Source organism: Rhagoletis zephyria, unplaced genomic scaffold, assembly GCF_001687245.7.
Source record: "Rhagoletis zephyria isolate East Lansing unplaced genomic scaffold, Rhagoletis_zephyria_1.1 Rzeph_scaffold_00163, whole genome shotgun sequence".
NCBI classification, from domain to species: Eukaryota; Metazoa; Arthropoda; class Insecta; order Diptera; family Tephritidae; genus Rhagoletis; species Rhagoletis zephyria.
The window spans coordinates 344064-368588 of NW_016157247.1; the positions used below are offsets into that span (position 1 = coordinate 344064).

Consider the following 24525-nt stretch of genomic DNA (forward strand, 5'->3'; position numbering starts at 1 on the left):
AATACAAAGCTTAAATAATCATATTCCGCGGTATATATTTCGATCGTGACGCGCCTATACAGAAATTTCGGATATATGTACTTGCATATGTGTGAATAAAATCATATAAATACTTACATTTGTATTTGAATTTACGAATTCTCGATGGTACAATGTCTTAAAATGCTATATTCTTAATATATGTTTATCCAAAAATCCTTTTTTATAAAAAATACTTTATTACACACGTTGTTAAACTTTTTCTTCACATTTGGACTTGAAAAACAAAAACGTGCAATAAAATTATAGCTACAAGGGCGGTTCCTCAAACATCCTACTCCAAAAAGTTTCGTCTCACCCATGTCATATGCTTCACCACATCACAGTAAAGTACATATTCATATAAATTACAACGCTGCCTCGAGGACTGACCCACGGACACAATGCCGCGCAAAACCCAACGACCGCCCCGCTGCATCATTAGGCCGCCTCCTGAGTCACCCACACAGGGTCCCGTACCATCACGATTACCCGCACAAATTGTATTGTCGGTGATGAGTTGTTGAAAGGTAGCAGACGAACACATGCAATCATTTTTGCTCACTATAGTGACATCAACCATTTTGGGCAACGGCGAGATGTCTTCATTGCTCTCAATTTCATAGCCCCAACCAACGACTGTAGCAGTCTTTCCAACAATTGACGAAATCTCAACAGATTCACGCCACAAGCAAATTGGATGTATGTATTGAGATAATCTGCAATGAGTAAAAGTTTCAAAAAGATACATATATAAGTTTTTATGAATACTTATTTATTGCAAAACCCTTGCTCGGTGCACGATTTGCACTGTTGAGCTGGTTTTTCAATGGGAAAACTTTGCAAAGCGTACAAGGGTTTTGCAAAACCTGGCGAATGCTTTATTACGTTTCTAAGGGTTCGATGTGCAGCAAGGCTATATCCGCATTCGGTTTATCGTTTTGATATTCAGGATGTATGAGGAGCTTGTCGACATCGCGTGCTACAATTCCCTCTTCACTGTAATTCTCAAGATCGTGTCGTCCAAAAAAGAGTACAATTTGTTCGGCTCTCAAGCGTCGGAAGCAATGCGCTGCTGAAATAACAGTACGTCGTGATATTAACGAGCCACCACACTTGAAACTCAATGCATCTGTATCTTTTTTATATATAGCAGTTAGCCAAGGGAATTGACCACGCGCCACTTCGATACCACCATAGACAAAGCCACGAATCACACTGGCCTCTCTACCGCAGATGGCATCAAGACTAACTGGAGTTTGTGGATTGAGTGAATTTGTGGATTGAGTGAGTGTTGGGGGGATGGGCATAGGAGTTGACGTTTGTGCGTTGATCACACTTGAACCAGGAAAAGTATTATCGGTTTGCACAGGTGTAAAAGATGGATATGTATTGGCTGGCTGGATGGGTTTAATCTGTGAAGTTGTAGTGGAATTCGGTCTTGGACTTAATTCGACTGGTACCAATGAGATAGGTACATTTGGTGGAGTTAAATCATTACCGCCTATGAAGTACGTGTAGAGACGATAGGAAAGTTTAAACCACGATCGGGGTGGTGGATCTGAAAAGAAAGTTGCAGTATCAATGCAGTGCAATCATCAATTTCTGATATCTAGAACGAGTAGATAATAAAATGTATAGTATTACCACTTTTTTCAATAGTTAAAGTCATTCGATTAATTAGTTAAATAAAATGAATCAAAAATGTGGGCGTCAAAAGAAAAGGGGCTCCAAAACGATTTGTTTCGAATTTTGTAAGGAGGTTGCCCCCTGTTAAAATATTATATCAATTAACTAGTTAGATAAGCAAAATATCACATCCATATGTAATGAACGGTTTTTTACGAAAATATTCTTCAAGAAGGTTGCCACCTGTTCAACAAGTAACAGACAGTTTAATTAACAATTAACATTTTATTTAACAAGTTAAACTTTTACTGGTTTTTACTGGATAGTAAGTATTAAAGCAGGACTTATGTAAAATAATGATATATTGATATGATATAAAATTTTTATTTTTATACCTTTCATGAGCATGAAATGGTATTATAACTTTGGTCCGATGTTTGTAAGTACCAGAACAAAAAGAGATAGACCCATTAAAATGTATACTTATATGATCAGAACGTCGAGCTGAGTTGATTTATCCATGTCCGTCTGTCCGTCTGTTTGTATGCAATCTAGTCTCTCAGTTTTCGAGATATCCGGATCAAATTTGGTAGGTGGGTGTAATTTTATAATGTATTAATCATTTGTCGGAACCGGAAGAATCGGACCACTATAACATATAGCTCCCATACAACTGATTGTTCAGATATGAGATTTTTCATTATACCTTCTCCATTTATGCAGCTACGAACATGAAGTTTTGCAGTACTTCCACCCATTATCAACAGAATACTTACAGTGAGTATTGCAAAGATCGGGTGACTATAACCTATAGCTCGAATACAACTGATTGTTCAGATATAAAAATTTTTCTTTATAACTCCTCCATTTATATAGCTAGGAACATGAAATTCCGCACTGTTTTCAATAATTATTAAAAGAAAACTTACAGTGAAAATTAAAAAGACCGGGTCACTATAACCTATAGCTCCCATACAACTGATTGTTCAGATATGAGATTTTTCGTTATAATTCATCCATTTATGTAGTATCAACAGAAGACTTACAGTGAAATTAACAAAGATCGGGCCACTATAACCTGCAGCCCCCATACAACTGATTGTTCAGATATGAGGTCTTTTATCATAACTCCTCCATTTATGCAGCTAGGAACATGAAATTTCGCACCATTTTCACTCATTATTAACAGAATACTTACAGTGAAAATAACAAGGATCGGGTGACTATAACATATATGTATCTTCCATACATCTGATTGTTCAGATATGGGATTTTACTGTAAAACTCCTTTATTTGAATAGCTAAAACCGATAAATTTCGTAAGATATTTTATAAATAATAATACAAAGTCTACTGAGAAAATCGTCAAAATCTATGCTGTATAAGCTTTATCTCCTATAGCACTGATTGTTCAGATACCAGTTTTTGCGATATATCTCCTTTATCTAGGAAACTAAACCCAATAAATTGTGTTACCGGTTTACATACCGATCACATAGCAGTGAAAATCACTTAGATTGGTGCCATATAAAGTATATCTTCCATACCTCCGATTGTTTACATGCGATTTTTTATATAAGTTTGGAACTCCTCTATCGATGTATGGAGATGTATTCAAAAGCAGTAATGCGTCAAAGTAAAATTTGCAGATGTTCATGAAAGGTATGAAGCCTTCGGCATAGCCGAAGACAGCGCTGCTCTTACTTGTTTTATTTTCACCTATATATAAAAATATTAAAAAAAAATTAAATAGTATAAAGACTACCTATGAAATATAAGTTTTTTTTATATAATCTAATTGCCAATTTAGCTTAACGGTTCTGCAATGCTCAGGTCAAAATAACCCAATTTTCATGAAAACATTCTTTAGGTACATAGTTAGGTAATTTTAAATAAACTGCGGCGTTGTCTATTCGTTAAAAGCATAATCAGCTATAGTTTTGCAAAAAATAAAAGAGTTTTTTATTTTGTTTTCTAGAAGACGACATAGTTTCTCTCTACACCCACAGTGTTTCTGGGTCATTTTGACCCAAATTATTATTTAGTATTTAAGGGCAACTTTGAACCGGTAAGCATACAGCACTCGCCGATAAAGTATCTGCATGTGATAAATAAAATATTAACTGAATTCATACTGAACTTTCGTTTTTTTTTTCTTAAATGGCAAATTCCAAACATTGCAGAAGGGTTAAATTCGACACACTAAGCAACTTTTTTAAATAAAATTTGCTATTTTCGGTGTTACAATTTATTTCCTTCTTTATTACATTTATAATCACAATGCTAAGCCGAACCTCATGTGGGCGGAGCTGAGGGCAAAAGCTAGTATGTACATATACGTATGCTTAGAATATCTACTTTATTTCCAGGAAATGTTTAAAATTAATTTGTTAATTTGTTTTAAATTAAATGTACTGAAAAATTTGTCATGAAGAAATTAGTACCAAAAAAGTTATTATTTTCGGAACCACATTCTGTATGTTCAGACAGGGTAGTTCCATGGCAGAGCGGCATTCGGCTGAATATTGCTCTCGTATAGAAAATTGTTCTACAGCTCATCCAATATACTCCAAAATAAGAACCGGGAAGTAACGGGACGGAGTTAACTGTTACTTAGTTATCTAGTGTATGTGAAATTAATGCAAATGGTTCTAATGCGCGTAAGCTTACGATAAAACGGAAGAACCAAAAATCACTAGGTCCCAACGAATTCATTCATTAATCAAGGCATAAAGAAGTCGGATCTGTCTGCATTGTGAGGTAAGCTCATTTGATTTTCATAGATACTATCGAATGCGGAATTGAATCTATCACCGGTCCTGTCCAAGATTTGGCATATGGCGAATAATTACGTGGACAGAGTGTACTCCTCTCATTCCCTTTTCATCCTTAAATGTATTTTAAACAATACAATTCATATCTATATATATATGTTTCGGATATAGATAACACAAGCCAACAAGGTTTTCTAACCAAGAATCGGACTATACTTTTCCGAAGGTCTTTGACGTGCTGAACTCGAGTCTGACCCCAGAATAGCCCACTCACGTCAGATTTTCGAGATATTCTCACCTAAAAGTACAAAAATCACGGTTTTGGGCATATTTGAGTTCCTGTAACACGATGAAATTTTTTTTCTCAAAAAGATCATTCGTTATCTAAAAGTACTACTCCAAAATTCATTTTAAAGCTTTACAAAATTTTTATCTGTCACCGATAAGTCGTCGTTGAATTTACTGACTACTATTGAGTACTTCTTCTTCTTCTTTTTTGGCGCTGTAACCGCCTAAGCGATTTTGGCCGAGTTCAGCAAAGCACGCCAGTCGTTTCTCCTCTGTGCCAACTGACGCCAATTGGAAACGCCAAGTGAAGCCAAGTCCTTCTCCACCTGATCTTTCCATCGCAGTGGGGGCCTCCCTCTTCCTCTGCTACCACCAGCGGGTTCCGAGTTGAATACTTTCAGAGCTGGAGCGTCGGTGTCCATTCGAACGACATGACCAAGCCAGCGGAGCCGCTGTATTTTAATTCGCTGCACTATGTCCATATCGTTGTAAAGCTCATACAGCTCATCGTTCCATCGTCTGCGGTACTCGCCGTCGCCAACGCGTAAAGGCCCGTAAATCTTCCGCAAAATCTTTCTCTCAAACACTCCAAGAGCCGCCTCATCGGATGTTGTCATTGTCCATGCTTCTGCGCCATATACCAGCACGGGCATGATGAGTGACTTATAGAGCGTGGTTTTCGTACGTCGAGAGAGGACTTTACTCCTGAATTGCCTACTCAGTCCAAAGTAGCACTTGTTGGCAAGAGTGATTCTACGTTGGATTTCAATGCTGACATTATTATCGGTGTTAATGCTGGTTCCCAAGTAAACGAAATATATTGAGTACTAAGCTCAGAAAATTCAACAAATGACTTTTCGGTGACATATAAAGATTTTTTAAAGCTTTAAAATGAATTTTGGAGGGGAGAAGTAGTACGTTTAGATAACGAGATGATCTTTCTGAAAAACAATTTTTTCATCGTGTTACAGGAACTCAAATGTGCCCATGTGTACTTTTAGGTTAGAATATCTCGAAAACCTGACGTGAGTGGGCTGTTTCGGGGTCAGATTCGAATTCAGCACGTCAAAGACCTTCGGAAAAGTTTAGTCCGATTCTTGGTTAGAAAATTTAATGAAATTTTGTCGGCCTGTGTAATCATTATCAATAGTTATTTATTAAATTATAAATTCAAGCATCCGTATACATACTATGCAAATAGTTATAGCACAATTCACTTATGGAAAATATATATATCACACACCGTCTTCAAAAGAGTCACAACTCAAAATTTGTAATTTTTGAGATTATGCGCTAAAAGTGTGCACAGAGCTTTTAGTTACCTTGCAGCAAAAGCTGGAGCAAATTTTTGTTATAATTTATTAAAAAACCTAAGGTAAAGTCGCCCTAGTTTTTCGCATTTTCTGACAAACGTATTATTTTGAGTTGTGACTCTTTTGAAGACGGTGTGCGATATGTATGTACGTATAAATTTTTATTTAAACTACTTACAATCAGAACTCACACATAGCTCAACACCATTCAGTGATAGATGAGTGAGTTTCGGCGGATAACCAGCGTTTGCGAATTCCACGCGAAAAGTGGCAGGTTGGTGATTAAGAACACTATGCACAACTGTATTTTCATCCGGATAGGGAGTGATGCGTCCATAGTAAGTCTGGGGGATAATCAAAGAATAAGTTTTTATGTTGTTTTCTTCCTGAGTGGCTGTAAAATTACGATGCCAAAAAACCAGATTTACTTAAGCAAAACACGGGAGCAAAGTCAGAAAGTGTGTAAGTATGTATGTACAAACACTTTTGTAAATTGTTAAGCTTGTTTTCCGTTGAATTTTACACATTTTAAGTAAATTACATTTGCAGGTATGTATGACAGCTTAGCGTACACTTGCCACTGTCGTTTTTCACTTTTTTCTGGGTTTTCTGGGAATGACTAAGTACTACTTACTGACGTGGGCAGACCGCGTTGAGAGAAGTGCGCACGCACTTCAGCTGTGCCCACCGGCACTTGAGTTAATGTGATCTTGCCAAAGTAAGACAAACCATCGCTTATATATTTAAAATACTCTGGACAGGCGACGGGTGGGAGCTGTGCGCTAACAAAGCAAACCAGCGCTGAGAGGCTGCCGGTAAAGATGATGCCCCATAAATGTGTGGAGAACATGTTTAATGTTGTTGTTTTTTTTTAATATTTTTGTTCATATGCGTTTCAGTAAAAACAAACGCAAACACGGTTTACTCTCGGTCACAATACAGCAAGCGTGCGTTTTATTAGATGCATATGAGATGCTGTGTTTTTTTTTATTATGAGAACTTATAACTTATTTTTGTTGTTCTCTCGCACTATGTTATTGTATATAATCAATTTCGCTCTCAATTAGTATTTATTTTTCAACAAAATCTAAATCGTTGCATTGTTACGCTTGAACTATTCTGGGAATACCGCGTTGAAGGTCTTTGATGTCTGTAGTGTTGCTACGACACCGATACTGTGGCACTGGACACGACGAGCTGTACGGAACAAATGTCAACGCGTTCAAGCTGAACAAACCATTTGAAGCGAAAAAATATTCAGACTTTGATGAGTGATCAGCATTGGAGATGAATACGATGTGATGCGATACGACGTCGCGTCGATGGCTGATGACGGAGCTACATATGTAGCTGTGACGGCTGTAATTTTCGGCATCGAAGGTAGTGGAAAGAAGTTCATCTTAACGAAAAATCAAACCATGTAAACGGCTGGGATTAAAGAAGGAGCTTTAATATTTTTGGCATTCTTAGTGCGTAGTGTTTGATACAATTACTGTTAGGTAATTTATAAATTATAATAACGAGGAAATTATCGGTTGGCTTTCCAAAACGGAACCAATCGAGATTTCAGCGAAAGTATAAGGAATTTCGTCATTTCGTGAGGATGTTGGGGGAGGCCTCCTCAACATAAATTGTTTACTCTCACAATATAGTTGGTAATAGTATTTCAGCAATTTGTTGTTAAATAATGTGTACTATCACCTCCCATTTTTGTACAATATACCACTTATCACTTATATGTTCTGTCACATTCTATACTTACAATGTTAACATGCGTATTTTATGCTTTTAACACATATATATACGTACGTAAATGACACGTACAGTACGTAGATTTGTAGCCATGTACCGTGTACCGAAGCTAACCACAAAATCACGAAAATGTACATAAATTGAATGGAAGAAATATTGTTGTACGTAAATTTTATCGATAGGAGCGCCCAACATACATACCAACATGCCAATTTTGACTAATAAAAACTGAAAATATTATAATGAATTAGTTGATGGAAAGTGTAAACACCTCATTAAAAAATCGTTAAAATGACGATAATATCCCCAACACTGGCAACGCTGTCTGCTGAACCTTTATTTGCGTTTTTCTTGTGTCCGTTAAGGGTGAGTAACTCAGAAAATTTATAGGAGTTTACTCAATGACTCCAACTCACTTTAGGGAGTCAGTTCATTCAACTAACTCATTTGAGTCTTTGTATATTAAACTCATTCGTATCGTAGACTCGTTTTGAGGCATAAGTGCGGTATAGCTACGGTGACCATATTAACCAACGTAAAATAAAGGACATTTTTTCAAAATGATTTGGGAATACAGTATATTTTGCTTAGCTGCCCATCCTTCTTTGCACGAAAAATTTGGGCGCTTAACCGAAAAAAGCACTTAAGCGAATTTTCTTTACTACTTCAATGAGGAAGGTATCCGAATCCCTATGAAACCAAATAACCACGTAGAAATTACTGCAAGCGAAATTTTTTCCGGAAGGTATCTAATTATCTCTATACATAAAATTGTAGCCGTTTTCGTTGTTCTGCGAGATGAGCAAAATAAATAAAAGCTTGTAAAATTAGGGTAGAGGCAGTGCAGGTAAACGTAATAATTTCCTTCATAGTTGATAATAGTTGCAAATTTTTAAGGCAGGTATCGCTAATGTGCAGGTATGTTGAATGCATCTATCAGAGCAGTTTCCTTATGAATATTAAAAATTATGACGGTGATGCGCATTTTGGGGTAGGTATCTTAAATGTGCACTTAAGCACAAAGGCAGCAAAGCAAAATATACTGTTCATACATACATACAAATTGTATGATACAAGTAACTTACCCATATCGTAATTTAAATCAAATATTTACCAGTTAATTATATTACTTAATTGTACAAGTTTCCCCGCTGTAGCGAAAAATTAAGCCAAACCTTTTCAAGAACTTCGCAATCCTTTGCTACCAAAACGCGTTTACCATAATTCATACTGCACGACGAAGCCAGCACACAGTGGTTCAAAACTGAAATTTAATGTGTAATAATTGACCGGAGCCTTTATTTTTCAACCACTTTTTTACTAAAAACAAAATATTTATTTTGGTCAACATTTTTTTTATAACATTTCAAATTTTTTTTTTGTGTAATTTTTTTGTTTCAGGAGAACCATACAATTGTTTTCAATTAGTTTTTGTTATGTAACATTTATTAACTGGAATACATTTTCTTCTTTTTTTCATATTCTGCGTTTAAAAATTTATCAACTCGGAAACTATTAACTCTGAAAAATGTAGAGCCATTTTAGAGGACAGTTTAAGAAATAAAGGACAAAAGGCGTCCTTTATTTTGAAAAAAATTATAAAGGACAGAAGGTTAAAACAAAGGACTGTCCTTTAAAATAAAGGACGTATGATCACCGTAGGTATAGCGGCCGTTGAAATAAAAAAAAAAATTAAAAGTGGGCGTATTAAACGCGTATTTTCTTTGACCAATCAGATTTGGAGCGATGAGAAATAACAACTGACTATCGAGACATTGCGAGAACTTTTGTTTGTTCGATACAACATTAAAATGACTTGTACGGAATTTTTCGAATTCGTAAAGAAGCAGCCTCAAATGCTGAAAGAAATTGCATCAGATGGAAAATACGCGTTCAGGAAAACTACTCAAGATCAATGAATTGGTTACATAGGCCGACACTTTTGTAATTTAGCAGCAATTGCATTATTTCAGTTTTGAATGTATGTATGTACCTAAATATTTCTCAATTCATAAATAAATATGCTGATGTTTGTACGTCAAAAATTTGTTTGGATATCGACTAATAAACAGCAATAAAATCGTTTCCAAAACTTTTCTTTAAAATTTTGTCTTGCTACAATCTTTTGTGTACGTAAATGAGTTTTTGGAAAAGTGGTCACACTACGCATTCGCATACGCAAAAACTAAGTTTTATTTTCTGAGCAAAAAAAACTCAAGAAATAACGATTATTTTCCAAGCAAAAAATAAAACTTATAACGTAACGATTATTTTCCAAACAAAAAATCAAACTTAAAGCGTAACCATTATTTTCCGTTAAAAAAATTAAACTTAAAACGTAACCAATATTTTCCGAGCAAAAAATGCAACCTAAAACGTAATGATTATTTTCTAATCAAAAAATAAAACTCAAAGCGTAACGATTATTTTCTGAGTAAAAAATAAGACTATACAATAAATCGTTATGTACTGAGCAAAAAATAAAACTCAGTTAATAACGATTAAAAAGTGATTTTTATAATAACAGTTATAACCGTTACGGTCACTGATATATTCATCAATTAATTAAGTAAAACGCGTTTATAAATTTGTGTACGCGTTTTAGCACTTTTCACAAACAAACAGAAATAAAAATCGCTGACAGTAAGAGCAAATGTGTGCTGCCATACATTTTAAAAGTAAGTCCGCCACTATTAAGGGATTTTATTAAAACGCGACCAACACAAAAATTAGTTGTGCGTAAAATTGATATTTTATATGGCAACGGTATTCTAACGGTATTTGTTTTATTGTCTTCTTCTTTTTTCGCATGAAGAAGTTAGCATTGCATTTTTTCGCGTCTTTTCTGTGGTTTCACATATTTTCCTTCGATTGAAATTAAATTTCTTGAGATGAGTGATACCGAGTATGGTAAGTTTTCATTTCCTTACTTTTATTTGAATATATTCCATATCATATTTTTCACAGATTCCGAAGAGCTATCGGCAAGCACAGGGGCGGCAAGATCCAAGCTCCTAACCTCACAGGAGTATCAGGCAATGTGGAATATGCGCACACTTGGGGACCGGCTTGGCACCGTTGCTCAATGTGTTCAGTTTTCAGAGGAGAATGGCCTGCTTTTGCGCAGCAAGTTATGCCCGACGCATAGGATGCCAATAAAGGGAACACTGAGCTGTGCAGTTTTTCTTGCCGGAGGGGGCAATGTCGCACCAAATCGGTTTCCCATGCCAAAAGAACTTGGTTTGAAAATGCGCATATATCGCTGCCGCATATATTTTATATAACATATTGCTTTGCGCAACGCTTCAACCACCATACGATGTGGCTGGAAAATTACGTTGGGGGTCCCTTATCGAGCCGAACGATCACAGATTAGAACAGCTATTGTCGCAAAACAATAGTTTTATATCAGCTTGACCAGCAACAAACTGCTGGCAATATTGGCGGTCCAGGAAAAGTCGTCCAAATATACGAAAGTAAATTTGGGAAAAGAAATTTCAACAATGGCAATATTAATATAAATAGATGGATTATTTTTAAAAAATACTTCAAATTTTCATTTTATTTGGTTTTATCTTTTTAGGGAGGAGAGTTGAGGGCCACTGGGTCCTTGGCATGATAGAAGACGACGATCTTCTGTTGGACGTGTGTCCGGAAAACGTGCGGTCTGCTGAGGTGCCCACACCTCTAATTCAAAAGCACGTAGCGGAGGCGGTCACCACACATACCGACTTTTAGAAGGCGTATGATTGCCTTCCGGATCTCGGGTATGAGCACCAGAAGGTTAACCGCAGTAATCCGGACAACCCGTTTGTGGCGGCAGATGGGACCCATACCCAGAGAATAGAATCACAGTGGAGAGTAGTTAAAAGGTTTTTTTTCCAAAGAAAACTACAATAACCGATCGCATTTTGGTGATTTTTTAGTGAAATTTATGGCGTAAAAACATTATAAAAAAGCTTCTCCAAGCTATAAAATATACTTACAAACCGTATTATTTCCTTTTATGTTGTTTCTTCATTTTTTAATATACTTCCATATATATCATATTCGCTTGTGGCACTTTTTATTATAAAATCGATAATCGCCCGATTTTTTATAACAAATTATCGCCTGCGGCGCTTATTAGATTTAGAATCTGAAAAAGCTCCTCTATACTCCCTAATTTTTTTTTTTTCAAAGCCTGGATTCGCTTTGAAACATTTTCACAAATATGCACATTTTTCACGTTAAAATATTTTATTGTTATTGGTAATTTACCAAATATCGGGAAGAGGATCTGAGGATTTACGCATGTCAAAGAAGGTTCTTAGCTGAATTTGCCCCAAAAAATTACCACAGGTATACAATTTTCGAATAAAATATATTTAGACAAGTAATAGTAGGTGAAATTACTGAAATGAAGATTTTTACTTAAGTGCATATCTGCCGCCGATGATTAAATTAATAAAAATTTGTGTTGTGCTATTTATTTTTACAAGCTTTCATCTAACTTGCTCTGTATGTATGTACATTGGGGTGGTCTAAAAATGCATGTGAAAAAGTAAATTCGGAATATTATATTTTATATGATGAAAAAAAACGTTTCGTATAAATGGTATAGATAGTTAAAAATCAATATTCTCTTACTAGAAAACTGTGCTTATCTGCAGGAGATTCCCAATAATAATACGCAATTGTTTAATTAGCGATTCTTTTATCGCAACTATAATTTATAGGTCCGCCAAAATAACACAAAAACTCCGAAAAATGCTATGGGGCGACCAATAAAAAGTCGTTAGTATTAAAAAATGGTAAAATAAACAATTGGGTACTATTATTGAAAGTATCCTGAAGAGAACCAGAGTTCTTCGATCGAAAAATATCGATTTTCAAGAGTTCTATACCATTTCTACGAAAAATTTTATTTTTGCCATATAAAAATACATGGAAAACTTTGAGCGACCTCTAAATATTTTTTGATTTCAAAATAAAAATATAGGGGTATACTTTTTTCGATATAGAACAATCCTAGGGGAGAGAGCATTATAATTCCGATTTTACTGTTTTTGGACCACCCTAATGTACATATGTAGGGGCAAATTTTGCAATTAATTTTTGTCGATATATTTGAAAACCCCGTATTCTTTATATGAAAAGGAATAACTCCAATAAACATTTTGCCAATAGGTGGCGTACTAGTCGATATATTTGGTAAACCAGTATTTGTGGTTTGCTTGCTTTAAAAATACTTGATTTTACTATTAACTTATATAACACTCTTATATATTTTTGGCGGTTACGTCTAGATATGATATCATATTCTATTAACAAAAGTACAGTATTTCTTAAGTTTGTCACACATATTTATTAATTCCACAATTCTTGCTGTTTAGGATTAAATCTACTTATAAATACATATGCCTAACACTGTAAATGTTAATTACTTTTTAATGCTAATGTGACAGGGTAAATTCATTAAATACATTTCAGTCATTTGCACACTTACTAAATAAGATATTTATGTATATATATATACAGTATATTTTGCTTTGCTGCCTTTATGCTTAAGTGCACATTTAAGATACCTACCCTAAAATGCGCATTAGCGGCATTATTTTTAACATTTATAAGGAAACTCCTCCGATAGGTGCATTCAACATATCTGCACATTGGCGATACCTGCCTTAAAAATTGTGCAACTATTATTAACTATCAAAGAAAGTATTAGGTTTACCTGCACTGGCCCTACAATTACCTACTTTTACAAGCTTTTATTTATTTTGCTCATCTCGCAGAACAACGAAAATGGCTATCAATTTATGTAGTTATATAGATAATTAGATACCATTCGGTAAAAATTTCGCTTGCAGTAATTTTTACGTGGTAAGTGCTCCTCCATTATTTGGTTTCATAGGAATTTGGATACCTTCCTCATTGCAGTAGTAAAGAAAATTCGCTTAGGTGCTTTTTTCGGTTAAGTGCACAAGTTTTTCGTGCAAAGAAGGATGGGCAGCTAAGCAAAATATACTGTATGTATATTTAGTAATAGTCACTATTCCATATTATCTTGCAGCCAATTTAAATGCTGTGCAACATCTACATAAACAACATACTCATACAAATTACATTGTCCGCGCTTTGTCTGTCCGAATGACACAATACCACGCAGCATCCAACGATTGTTGCGTTGCAGAACCAAACCGCTACCCGAATCACCCATACAAGGTCCAACGCCGTTACGATTGCCCGCACAAAATGTACGACTAGTCACCAGTTTGGAGAAGACCGCTGAAGATCGCAGGCAATCCACTTCGGTCACTATTTCGACATCCACTTTCTTGGCAACCGGCGAAACCAGTTCACCATTCTCATTGGATCCCCAACCAGCGACAGTGCCCGAAAGACCAACTATGCGGGTGATCTGCGTAGATTCAGTCCACAGGCAAATGGGGCGAATGTAGTCGGTGAAGCTATGGGGTAGGGTGGAAAGCGATTCAATAAAACATTTTTATAATTGGAAGTCGTAAAGCAATACTATGAAATTTAATAAAAATTTAAGAGAAACACTTGCTATTGAAATGGAGTTAAATTGTTTGTATTACAAGTAATTTTTAGCAAAAAAAAAACCGACTTCAACTCCCATATAAAAAAAAAATATATATATATATATCTCATGATCCGCTGATCGGATCTTTACCAGATTAGTATGGGACCACCTCTGAGACACTACCTTTCCGATTCAAAAAGAATTATCGAAATCGGTTGACGTGGTCCAAAGTTATGCGGTAACAAACATAAAAAAAAAAGATTCCGACGAACTGATAACCTCCTCCTTTTTTGGAAGTCGGTTAAAAATGACATGGCTTAAAATGGAATGATATTGGGTAAAATTAAATAAAATAATAACCCTTCGTGGGTATAAAGAAAACCTCTGCGGAATATGCAGGATTGGTGAGAACTAAAATATCACGCGTGGGCAAAACTGGTAAGTGTAGTAATAAGCATGATAAAAACATAGCAAGGTAGAACCGTTCTCTCAATTTGTCGGCCATGGATTTTTTTTTGAAGTTTGCCAACATTTTAAAATCATATAAAAGTGAAAATAAAAAATTGAAATTGCTCGAAATTGTTGTTGCTTGAGATTGAAAATGAAAATGTGTTTGTGAGTTTGTGAGTAAATTTAAAAATTAAATTGTTTGGAAACGTCAAGAATTTAAAAGTGACTCTCAGCGGTTCTACCTTACTATATTTTTATCATGGTAATAAATTCTCTTTGGGTGCTTGGCTTAGACGCAAATCAAAGCCCCGTTACCTGATATTGCTCACTAATAAATCCAGTGATGCCAGATTGTGGGTTGTTTCCCTACTTGACGGATATTTTGCAACAAAAATTATTAAAAAGGAAAGGGGGGAGGGGGGTTAAAAAATTGCCAGTAAGAATTCAACAATCAAAAACCCAAATGTATGTATGCATTAGTTACCCTAATATAGAAAAAAGTAAGTGGAGAAGTTAAATTTACGTTACATATCTACTTTTTCTCATATGTACCCAGCAAAAAACACGATTACCACAGAAACGAAAGTGGAAACGAGCTAGGCGTTGGGAATCGCTAACACTTTCGCTTCAAGAAGGCATTATTTTAACATGGGCATGTCATTGGAGGTAAGCCCTTGCCCACAGCATTACCTTCAATAGAAGGGAGAACGCATGGTTAAACAGCATCCAGAGAAGCGAACAAAGAATGCCTTACAGAGAAACTAATGTAGAATGCCTAGATAAGTACATACTTATTTATATTAAATTGAAATCAGAAAATGTCTTAAAAGATTAAAATTAATTAAAATTTTTATAAATCAGTTTTTATACATACATATGTATGTATTTAGGTATTTAGATTTTACTTAAAAATCGGTATGTACATACATGCATATCTAATTAAGCTTAAAATTGTACTTCGGCACTCTTGTACTTCATTCATTGACTGACTTCATCTTCGCTGCAAATTGAACAAAGCAATACATGATTTTTAGGCGAGACAAATTTCCACAGAAAGTAACGGTAGAAAAAGAATTTTTGGATATTTATTGTTATTTTTTCGCTGACTACGATGCTGCATTCTACTTTGCATTCCCCGAAATTAAGCAAAGAAGCGAATTGAAAAAGAAGTATTATATGACATTCTACTTTGCATTCCCCGAAACGAAACAAAGAAGCGAAATAAATAAAATATTGTAGGACATTCTACTTTGCATTACCGGCAATGCCTAAAAGAAGCGAAAAAATTCGAAGGCATTATAACGCTATGCCTTCTAGAATACGTTACTACTAAAAGCGATTACCGATGTTTTGCTATGTAGATCCCTACCTCTTCCCCTGTTCGTTCTAGTTACATTTATGTTATTCTGTTTTCCTTTATCTTCATTTTTATCTCTATATCCTATCAATAACAAATTCGATAGTAACATCCAACAAAATATCGAAACCAAAACCGATAAAAATATCGATAACAAAATCGATGACAAATTCGACAAAAATTTCGATAGAAATGTCGATAAAGGTATTCCAAAATCCATAAAAAATATCGTTAACAAAATCGGTAAAAATATCGATGACAAAATTGAAAATAATCGATAACAAAATTGATAACTAAATCGATAACAAAACCGATAAAAATGTCGATTATTATATCGATAAGTCCCGAGAATCCCGAAAATATCTAAAATTCCCAAATAGTTCCCAGATTGAGTCTCTGTGTCTCTATTTACATATGGGTCATTCCATAGAATATTTACACCTCAATATTTTTTTTGGGGGTAAAATATACTTTTTTAAATTCTTTATCGAAAAAAAGAAGACACCTATTTTTTATTTCGTCATGATATTCGAAAATCTCAAAAAAAAAAAATTCCCGAAATTGTGAACTCACGGAGAAGTATATTTTTTTAATTGTTTGCAGTTAATAAACTATTTGTCGGAGAAAATCAGTTAAGGTATCAAAATATGCGTAATTGTCTCGGCTTTCCACGAGAGTGTGAGATAGATTAAGATAAAAACAAAAACATTTTGCATTAACAAATAGCATTTTTTTTTTAATTTCATCATGTTTGATTTTTATTTTTTTGTGGACGAGTTTTTTAATACCTGCGTACATAATTTTTATACTAAAGAGATTTTGGAATATCATGAGGTAATAAAAAATGGGTATCTTCTTTTTTCGAAATATATTTCACCAAAAAAAAAATATTGAGGTGTAAACATTGTATGGAGTGATTCATATGTATATCCTTTTCTCTATAAGTACCTTTATTTTAATCTTGCTTCCTCTATCTTCATTTTTACTTTCATCGGTATCCTCATCCTCATTTTTTCTTTATATTTATCTTTGATTTTACTTTTATGTTTATCATTTTCTTCATCTACATATTCCCCTTCACCATTGCCCTTATATACATAAGTAAAGTGCTTAAATTTACCTTGGTGTTCACTTTTATATCAGAGCGCACTTGTTCACGAGGGTATTATAACTTTGTTCACATAACGGTTGTTTGTAACAGGCAAAATGAATCGATAGCTATAGACAAATGTATACATAAATGATCAGAATGAAGAGAGAAATCGATTAAGCGGTGACGTCTGTCCGTCCGACTATGCACACGAAAAATCGAGCAAAAATTGAGATATCTTAACGAAACTTGGTACGTGCACTTATTTCGGGCGTAGGACGGATGGTATTGAAAATGGGCAAAATCGGATAATAACCTTGCCTACCTCCCAGTAACGGTAATTTAAGAAATACTAAAACTGCGACGTTTTAGTAACTACTGAAGATTATTCACTGAAAATTGATATTTACAATCGTTTTCAAACGAAAAATAAGAATATTATAAACTTTTGGAAAATGGGCGTAGCCACGCCTACTTATGGTTACATGTGTATATCTTGGTAACCGCTGCACTAAAGCTGATGCCACATAAAACTTTTGCTTCTCTTTACATGGCAGATTCGCTTTGACAGATAAGATGAATTGTATGAAAATCCACAAAGCATGCCACATAGATGGTTGAAGCTGCAGCGCGAAGCGAAAAGATGGCCAAACCTCGTCTTTTTGCGCGCCTTGACAATCAGCAGGTTTAATATTGATTTTGTTTCGTCCAAATTCGAGTTTTCATGTAGAAACATAAGACTTAATTACATTGCTGATATTTTTAAAGCAAAATATATAAAATCCACAGCAATTTTGACGAGTTAAAAAGCAGTATAAAATTGTTTTCTTGGCGTTCATTGTAGCATACTTTTTGCGTCTGGCGCTTTGCTGGCAAAGTTATAAATGTCACGCTAAGCTACAAAGTTTTATCTGGCATTAGCTTAATTTTTTCCAAACTTGGCGCAGTTGTTGGCCTTAGTACAACATACCAAATGACCGAAAATCTTTAAAATCGGACATTAACCACGCATACATCCCGTATAACGGTAATATAGAGAAATACGAAATATTCGCTATTAAAAGGCATATTGTTTTTAGGTGTAGGTTTGGACGGTTAGTAATTTATTAGTATTTTCGATAAAATTAACACATTTTCATTTTGTGAATTTAAGTCTAAGTAACAAAATTTATTTTTATAACATTACATACGTCACTTTTAGTGAGCGAATCAATTCCACAGTGACTTAATGTCAAAATTGACATTATTTCACTTACTTAATGTCAAAATTGACATTATTTCACTTTTGGCTTGTGTGTTAATGTCACTGACATTAATTCCATTGACATTATTGCACGTCACCTTCAAAAGAAGTACACGTACCAAGTTTCGTTAAGATATCTCAAATTTTTTCAGATTATCATGTTCACAGACGGACGGGCGGACAGGCAGTCACGGCTTAATCGTTTTTTTTTTCATTCTGATCATTTATGTATACATTTGTCTATAGGCCAAAACACAATAGCGCAGTGGCAGTGGCAGTGACAGTTTTTAAAATCAGCTGTTTCTGCTAATATTGGCAGTCAATGCCGCAGCAAACACAATACGGCGTTGTCAGTGACTGCTTTTTTTGACATTCCCTTTTGTTTGTTTACATTTTTGTTGTTGCCTTTTAGGCTTCAGTGACATCAACAGATGTTGGCTGCGTTTCATTTATGTCAAATTCAGCATGCGAAGTTTGCTGCGATGAAGGCAGTGGCAGTGAATTTAGAATTTGGGCTAAACTGAGCAGTACTGCTAGCTGCCACTGCTGTATTGTGAGTCGCTTCATTGGACACCACACTTTCTAAAAAACAGCTGATTTCGAAAAACTGCCGCTGCCACTGCCACTGCGTTATTGTATTTTGGGCTTATATCTATCTCGATTCGTTTTGCCTGTTACAAACAACCGTTATGTGAACAAATATAATACCCTTGTGCACAAGTGCGCTCGGGTTTAAGAACTTTTCGTTCGTTTCCACAGAGAATTCTTCTTTAGGAAGGTATATACTTGCATTATAAAATAGTTCACAAAACACATAAAAAATTGGTTTAATTACTATATCACCAATATGTAGACATTATTAAAATGAATAACAAAATCTATAGCTGAAACGTATTTTAGTACATTTTTTACATTCTGCTGCAGTTTTTTGTACACAAAAAGAGGTATGTAAGTGGCAACAGTGCTTGGAATCGTAATAATAAAGAGCGTATCAGTTGTAGTTAAATAACAAAGCAGCAACAGCTGGGAAGGCTCCGAAGGCTTGCACTTTCATTCATTTAATCATTTGAATGTGTGAGTTTGCCGACCACCACTGGCTTACTTCATTTAAAATCTATTCTGCTAAGCTGTCGATTTTAATTTAAATGCATTTTTATCCCGATGGCTTACTTACCTACCAACCGTTTGCATACGCAACACTGCTATATCCGCGTCTGGCAGATTGTTATAATCTGGATGTTTGATCAAACGCTCAACATCGCGTGTGAGGAATCCATCCTCACTGAAACTCTCCAAATTAGTGCGACCGAGAAATAATGCAATTTGTGTGGCAGCCAAATTCTGAAAACAGTGAGCTGCCGATACAACACTGCGAGCCGATAACATTGTGCCACCGCAAATGTATGACAAAGTATGCACAGACTCTTTTCGGTAGACAGCAGTCATCCAAGGGAATTGACCACGCACCAACTCATTGCCACCATGCAGGAATGGACGGACGACAGTACCTTCAGTACCGCAGGTAAAACTGGTATTTTGTTGTACGCGCTCCGTGAGGAAGATATTAGAGAACTTCGGTGGTGAGGCGACGACTGCTGGCAGGGTGGGTGCTGAAGAAAGTGCTGACGCAGCGGAGGGTCGTGGTGTAGGCACAACTGTAGTTGTTGGTGCAGGTAGAGCCGGCGCAGATGCAGGTGCAGGTGTTGCGCCAGTGTATGCGTTCACGGCGTAAGTGAGCTCAAACCAACTGCTTGGCGCTGGATCTACATTTAAAATTCAAAGAACAATTACTGCACCAGTGTTTGCGCCAAGATAATTTTTTTATGTTTGTTTTTATACATACATGCTGGGCCCGAACAAAGCACCTGACCATTGATGCTGAGCTGTGTTAGTTTAGGCGGCTTTTTTGGATTTGGAAAGTGTACGCGGAATAATGCCGGCATACGCGTCACTTGCAGTTGTTCGTCCGGATATGGCGTGATGGTGCCATAGTAATTCTGGGGAGTATTAAGCGATTGACCAGTGCACTTATATTATTTACACATACTACATACATACATATGTATGTACATCCATACATACTTTGCGGATACTTACTGAAGTTAATGAGTCGCGTTGTGAGAAAGTCACTTTAATCGCTGTGCGTCCTCTTTCCAAGCGATCCAACTTAATTGTGCCGAAGTAGTCATTGCCCTCGCGAACATAGAAGAAGCGCTGCTCACAAGGCGATGTGTCTGGTAGTTGCGGCGTGGACAAGTCGGGGAGTAATAAAATGCTGAGTAACAAAAGGGGCCACATAACTATTTTCTTTTATTTTGATTTGTTAAACGATGGTAGGTATTTTTTAATGAAAGGTATACGGCACGTTTAAACAGACCTACTGCTTATTTTCTGAACTGGTGAGCGATACAAATTTATATAGACTTTTGTTTTTAGAATTTGATTGAACATATTAGCATCATATCTGAGCCCATGGCTATAATGTTGGCTTTTACATTGAGTTTTGCTTTATAATTTTGGGGAATATTTGTTTATGTGAACTTCGTGATAGCTCCAATTTTATTTTATGCATTTTTTTCGATAATCAACTCACGTTACACAGCTTTTTTACACTTCTTTTTATTATTAATGGGTATACATTTATCAGCGAATCTCATTTTCATTCTATCTAACGGGTGATTTTTTAAGAGCTTGATAACTTTTTTTTTTAAAAAAACGCATAAAATTTGCAAAATCTCATCGGTTCTTTATTTGAAACGTTAGATTGGTCCATGACATTTACTTTTTGAAGATAATTTCATTTAAATGTTGACCGCGGCTGCGTCTTAGGTGGTCCATTCGGAAAGTCCAATTTTGGGCAACTTTTTCGAGCATTTCGGCCGGAATAGCCCGAATTTCTTCGGAAATGTTGTCTTCCAAAGCTGGAATAGTTGCTGGCTTATTTCTGTAGACTTTAGACTTGACGTAGCCCCACAANTCTTTGACACCATGTCTGAAATCCCACGTGATCTGTCAAATACTAATGCATGAAAATCCTAACCTCAAAAAAATCACCCGTTATATACATACATATGTATATGAATGTTTGTTCTTTTGTATTTATATCACACGCGTACTTTGCGTTAGCAGACACGCAAGTAACCAAATACCAAACCGAGCACGGCAAGCAACTTACTGCGATTGCGACCTCTTAGTTTCACTGCAACAGGTTGAAGTGATCATTTAAGTCGGCACCGCAACAATGTAAACAAGTTGAAGCTGAAGTGTGCATTAGACGTCAACATATAGCCTACATGGTGCATTCCAAAGTAAACAAAACTTTTCGAGTATTTTTTTTCAAATTAATCTTTGTTATGAAAACACCTTTAGGGTTATTATATTAGCGTTGTTATTCAATAAAGGTTAACTTAGACGGAAAGTTATGGCTTAAGAGTTCACTCAGAGGCTGGAAAGGTTCATTTTGATGCCTGGGAGGAATACCATATCTATCCGAGCATGCCTATAAACCTTGCTGACCAGTTCTGTCACCGTACCGTATCACAGTGATTTCTTATGGCTATTGCGATCTCTAGTTCTTTTAATAACACAAAAATGTGTAATAGTTCTAATAAATGATGACAAATCAGTGTTGGTGCATGTAGGGATAATTCCCTACCCGTAGGGATTTCAGTCGAAAACCTATAAACCTTGCTGACCAGTGCTGTCACCGTACCGTATCACAGTGATTTCTTATGGCTATTGCGATCTCTAGTTCTTTTAATAACACAAAAATGTGTAATAGTTCTAATAAATGATGACAAATCAGTGTTGGTGCATGTAGGGATAATTCCCTACCCGTAGGGATTTCAGTCGAAAAAAGGCTACACTCAGAAAGAGAGAAAAGTTTCAATTATTGGCTCAAAAATTGTCATATTGCACCTGGTGTTTTATTAATATTTGCAGCCATCTTTATTCGTTGAAAAAAACTATGAAATAAAAAACGGAACTGAATGAAAATTCGCAACATACATACGAGAATATTCCCAATAAATAACTACAAATTGTAAAATCACCATTTCTACCATGGAAGAGAAAACTCACCATTCGCAACTTCTGAAACCGAAAATTTTTCTAAAAAAATTAATTGAACAATTTAAAATTTCGATGCAAGTTTCTTGGTATTTCTTGCATTTTCCAGTTCTGTATGAAATTAAAAAAATGTATTCTTTCTCTTCTCTTCGGTTTTTCTGCCGAATGGCCATATTTTTATAAAAACAAGAAAAATTTGTAATGGAAAGTATAAATAAATAAAATCGTCAAAACGTCAGGGTGTTCATAATTTTGGTGATAACTGTACATATATATATACGAATTCATAGCCAACTGTGATTTACAAAAACAATTATAGCGAACGTCACGAACGCCAGTTGCCCTGGAACGAAAGCGAGTGTCATACCAGCACATGCACTGTGATCGAAAAACCGCTGCAGCTTAAAAAAAATAAGAGTTGAACAATTTTTTTTTCTCCCAATTGAGAGCGAGTGACTGCTGACCTTAACTTATTTTATCCGATTATTTTATCCGATTAAAATCGGAGCCCCAGAAGTAAGAAAAAAATGGTTTGTGAAAAAGGTGAAAAAAAAAGATTATCTTCAATAAATAATAAATAAAGCAACTTTTAGTAAAAGCCTGCAAAAAAATATTGCATATAACTTGCATACTATTTGCACTAGAGCCAACAATTTTTGTTAAGTATCACATAACAATAATACCTATCTAAAATAATCGATAGAATAATGTTTTCAACTTTGAGGGTCCCACTTGAGAAATTTTTACTCTTATATAATATACATAAAATAGAAGCGTGTGTGAAATATATTGAATAAACAATATTTTTGATTTAAAAGTTGTCTTGTTATTAATTTCAAACATCAAATTTATAAGTTTTATAATATCTATAACATTTCATTTTTTTGGTTTTTGTTTAGGCTTTAACAATACATCGTCTAATCATCATTTGTACCAACGTATGTAAAATATTGGTAGTATTCTAGGGTTAATAGCGATTTCTATGCGCTTAACATTTTATGTGTTTAAAAATCGTAGTAAAAGCTAGGACACTTTCACCACTTAGCTTATAAATCTCCTAAATACGTAATTCGTGTTATACCCTCGATTTCGAAAAATCACTAAAAAGTTAAAGGTAAACAAATGTACGTAAGCACTTTGTAATTTTCGCTTATTCAAACATAATTTTTTTATCGTCAGTCAATCTTGTGAAATATGGCGAGCAAATACCCACAGCAGACACTGTTACAAAGGCGATCAAAAATTGTCGCAGCATAATTGAATTTCTTTTAACAATAATTTAAAACTGATTCAGTTACAAAGTGAAAAAATCTCCATTGCCGATAGTACCCAAAAATATTGGTATGTGTTTATGTATAAATGTATGTGTGCGTAATGCGAAAAAACCCTGCAAAAAATCAAACTAGTACTGGCACTCGCGCCGAGATAGATTGAAAAGGGACGGTGCTGATTTTTCATCTATCCAAACTCAATCCTTTCAAGTGTCGTTTTTCAGATGGCAGTGCCCTACGATGTAGATATTTCCCGTTCCCCACTGCAGAGATTTAGAATTGATGCTGAACTGCCACCATTTTGGACAGATATGGTGGTACAATCAGATTTTTATGAGAACAAATTTTTAAGATTATATATTTTAGATATTTTCTTATTACAGATTACATTCTATTTAATTGTTATTTTTATTAAATAGTATATTTTTCTCTTAAATTTTCAAGTGTCACGCAACAGTTTAAATTTATTAAAGATGAAATCTCCCAACTCGAGATGGGCACGTGAGAGATTTTGGCTCACGTTCGCGCACGCTCACGTTGATGGTTTTGTAAATCACGCACACTCACGTTCTGCTCACGTTTACGCACGCTTACGACGCCTAGTTTTGTAATCACGCACGCTAACGCACGCTTCTTTGCGGGAATTTTTAATTTTTTTTTTCAAATTGAAACTTTGTTTATATAAATGGTATTTTATATAAATAGGCCTTATCGCACAAGTATTGTTACAAAAGCTTGGCCAA

General features: G+C 35.2%; 2 protein-coding genes across 2 annotated transcripts; both read right to left on the reverse strand.

Moving 5' to 3' along the window:
- Nucleotides 1–143: 143 nt before the first annotated feature.
- Nucleotides 144–7290, reverse strand: LOC108355462 (serine protease gd-like). Its single transcript, XM_017606628.1, has 4 exons — nt 6657–7290; nt 6201–6366; nt 907–1579; nt 144–737 (listed from the first exon to the last, which is right to left on the reverse strand). The coding sequence occupies exons 1-4, from the start codon at nt 6870–6872 to the stop codon at nt 314–316; spliced, it is 1479 nt and encodes a 492-aa protein (XP_017462117.1). The 5' UTR covers nt 6873–7290; the 3' UTR covers nt 144–313.
- Nucleotides 7291–13790: 6500 nt separating this feature from the next.
- LOC108355483 (serine protease gd-like) lies at nt 13791–21667 on the reverse strand. Its single transcript, XM_017606648.1, has 5 exons — nt 21498–21667; nt 20541–21107; nt 20287–20440; nt 19618–20206; nt 13791–14226 (listed from the first exon to the last, which is right to left on the reverse strand). The coding sequence occupies exons 2-5, from the start codon at nt 20739–20741 to the stop codon at nt 13809–13811; spliced, it is 1362 nt and encodes a 453-aa protein (XP_017462137.1). The 5' UTR covers nt 20742–21107; nt 21498–21667; the 3' UTR covers nt 13791–13808.
- Between the last annotated feature and the right edge of the window lie 2858 nt (nt 21668–24525).

Bases quoted from the DNA above. Each gene is read 5' to 3' on its own strand.
- LOC108355462 (XM_017606628.1), bottom strand. From the start codon at position 6,872: ATGTTCTCCACACATTTATGGGGCATCATCTTTACCGGCAGCCTCTCA. The intron at 6,367-6,656 runs GTAAGTAGTACT...ATTATCCCCCAG, and splicing joins AACGCGGTCTGCCCACGTCA to ACTTACTATGGACGCATCAC. The intron at 1,580-6,200 runs GTAAGTAGTTTA...CTTTCTTTTCAG, and splicing joins GCTATGTGTGAGTTCTGATT to ATCCACCACCCCGATCGTGG.
- LOC108355483 (XM_017606648.1), bottom strand. From the start codon at position 20,741: ATGTGGCCCCTTTTGTTACTCAGCATTTTATTACTCCCCGACTTGTCC. The intron at 20,441-20,540 runs GTAAGTATCCGC...AATACTCCCCAG, and splicing joins AACGCGACTCATTAACTTCA to AATTACTATGGCACCATCAC. The intron at 20,207-20,286 runs GTATGTATAAAA...TTTTAAATGTAG, and splicing joins GCTTTGTTCGGGCCCAGCAT to ATCCAGCGCCAAGCAGTTGG.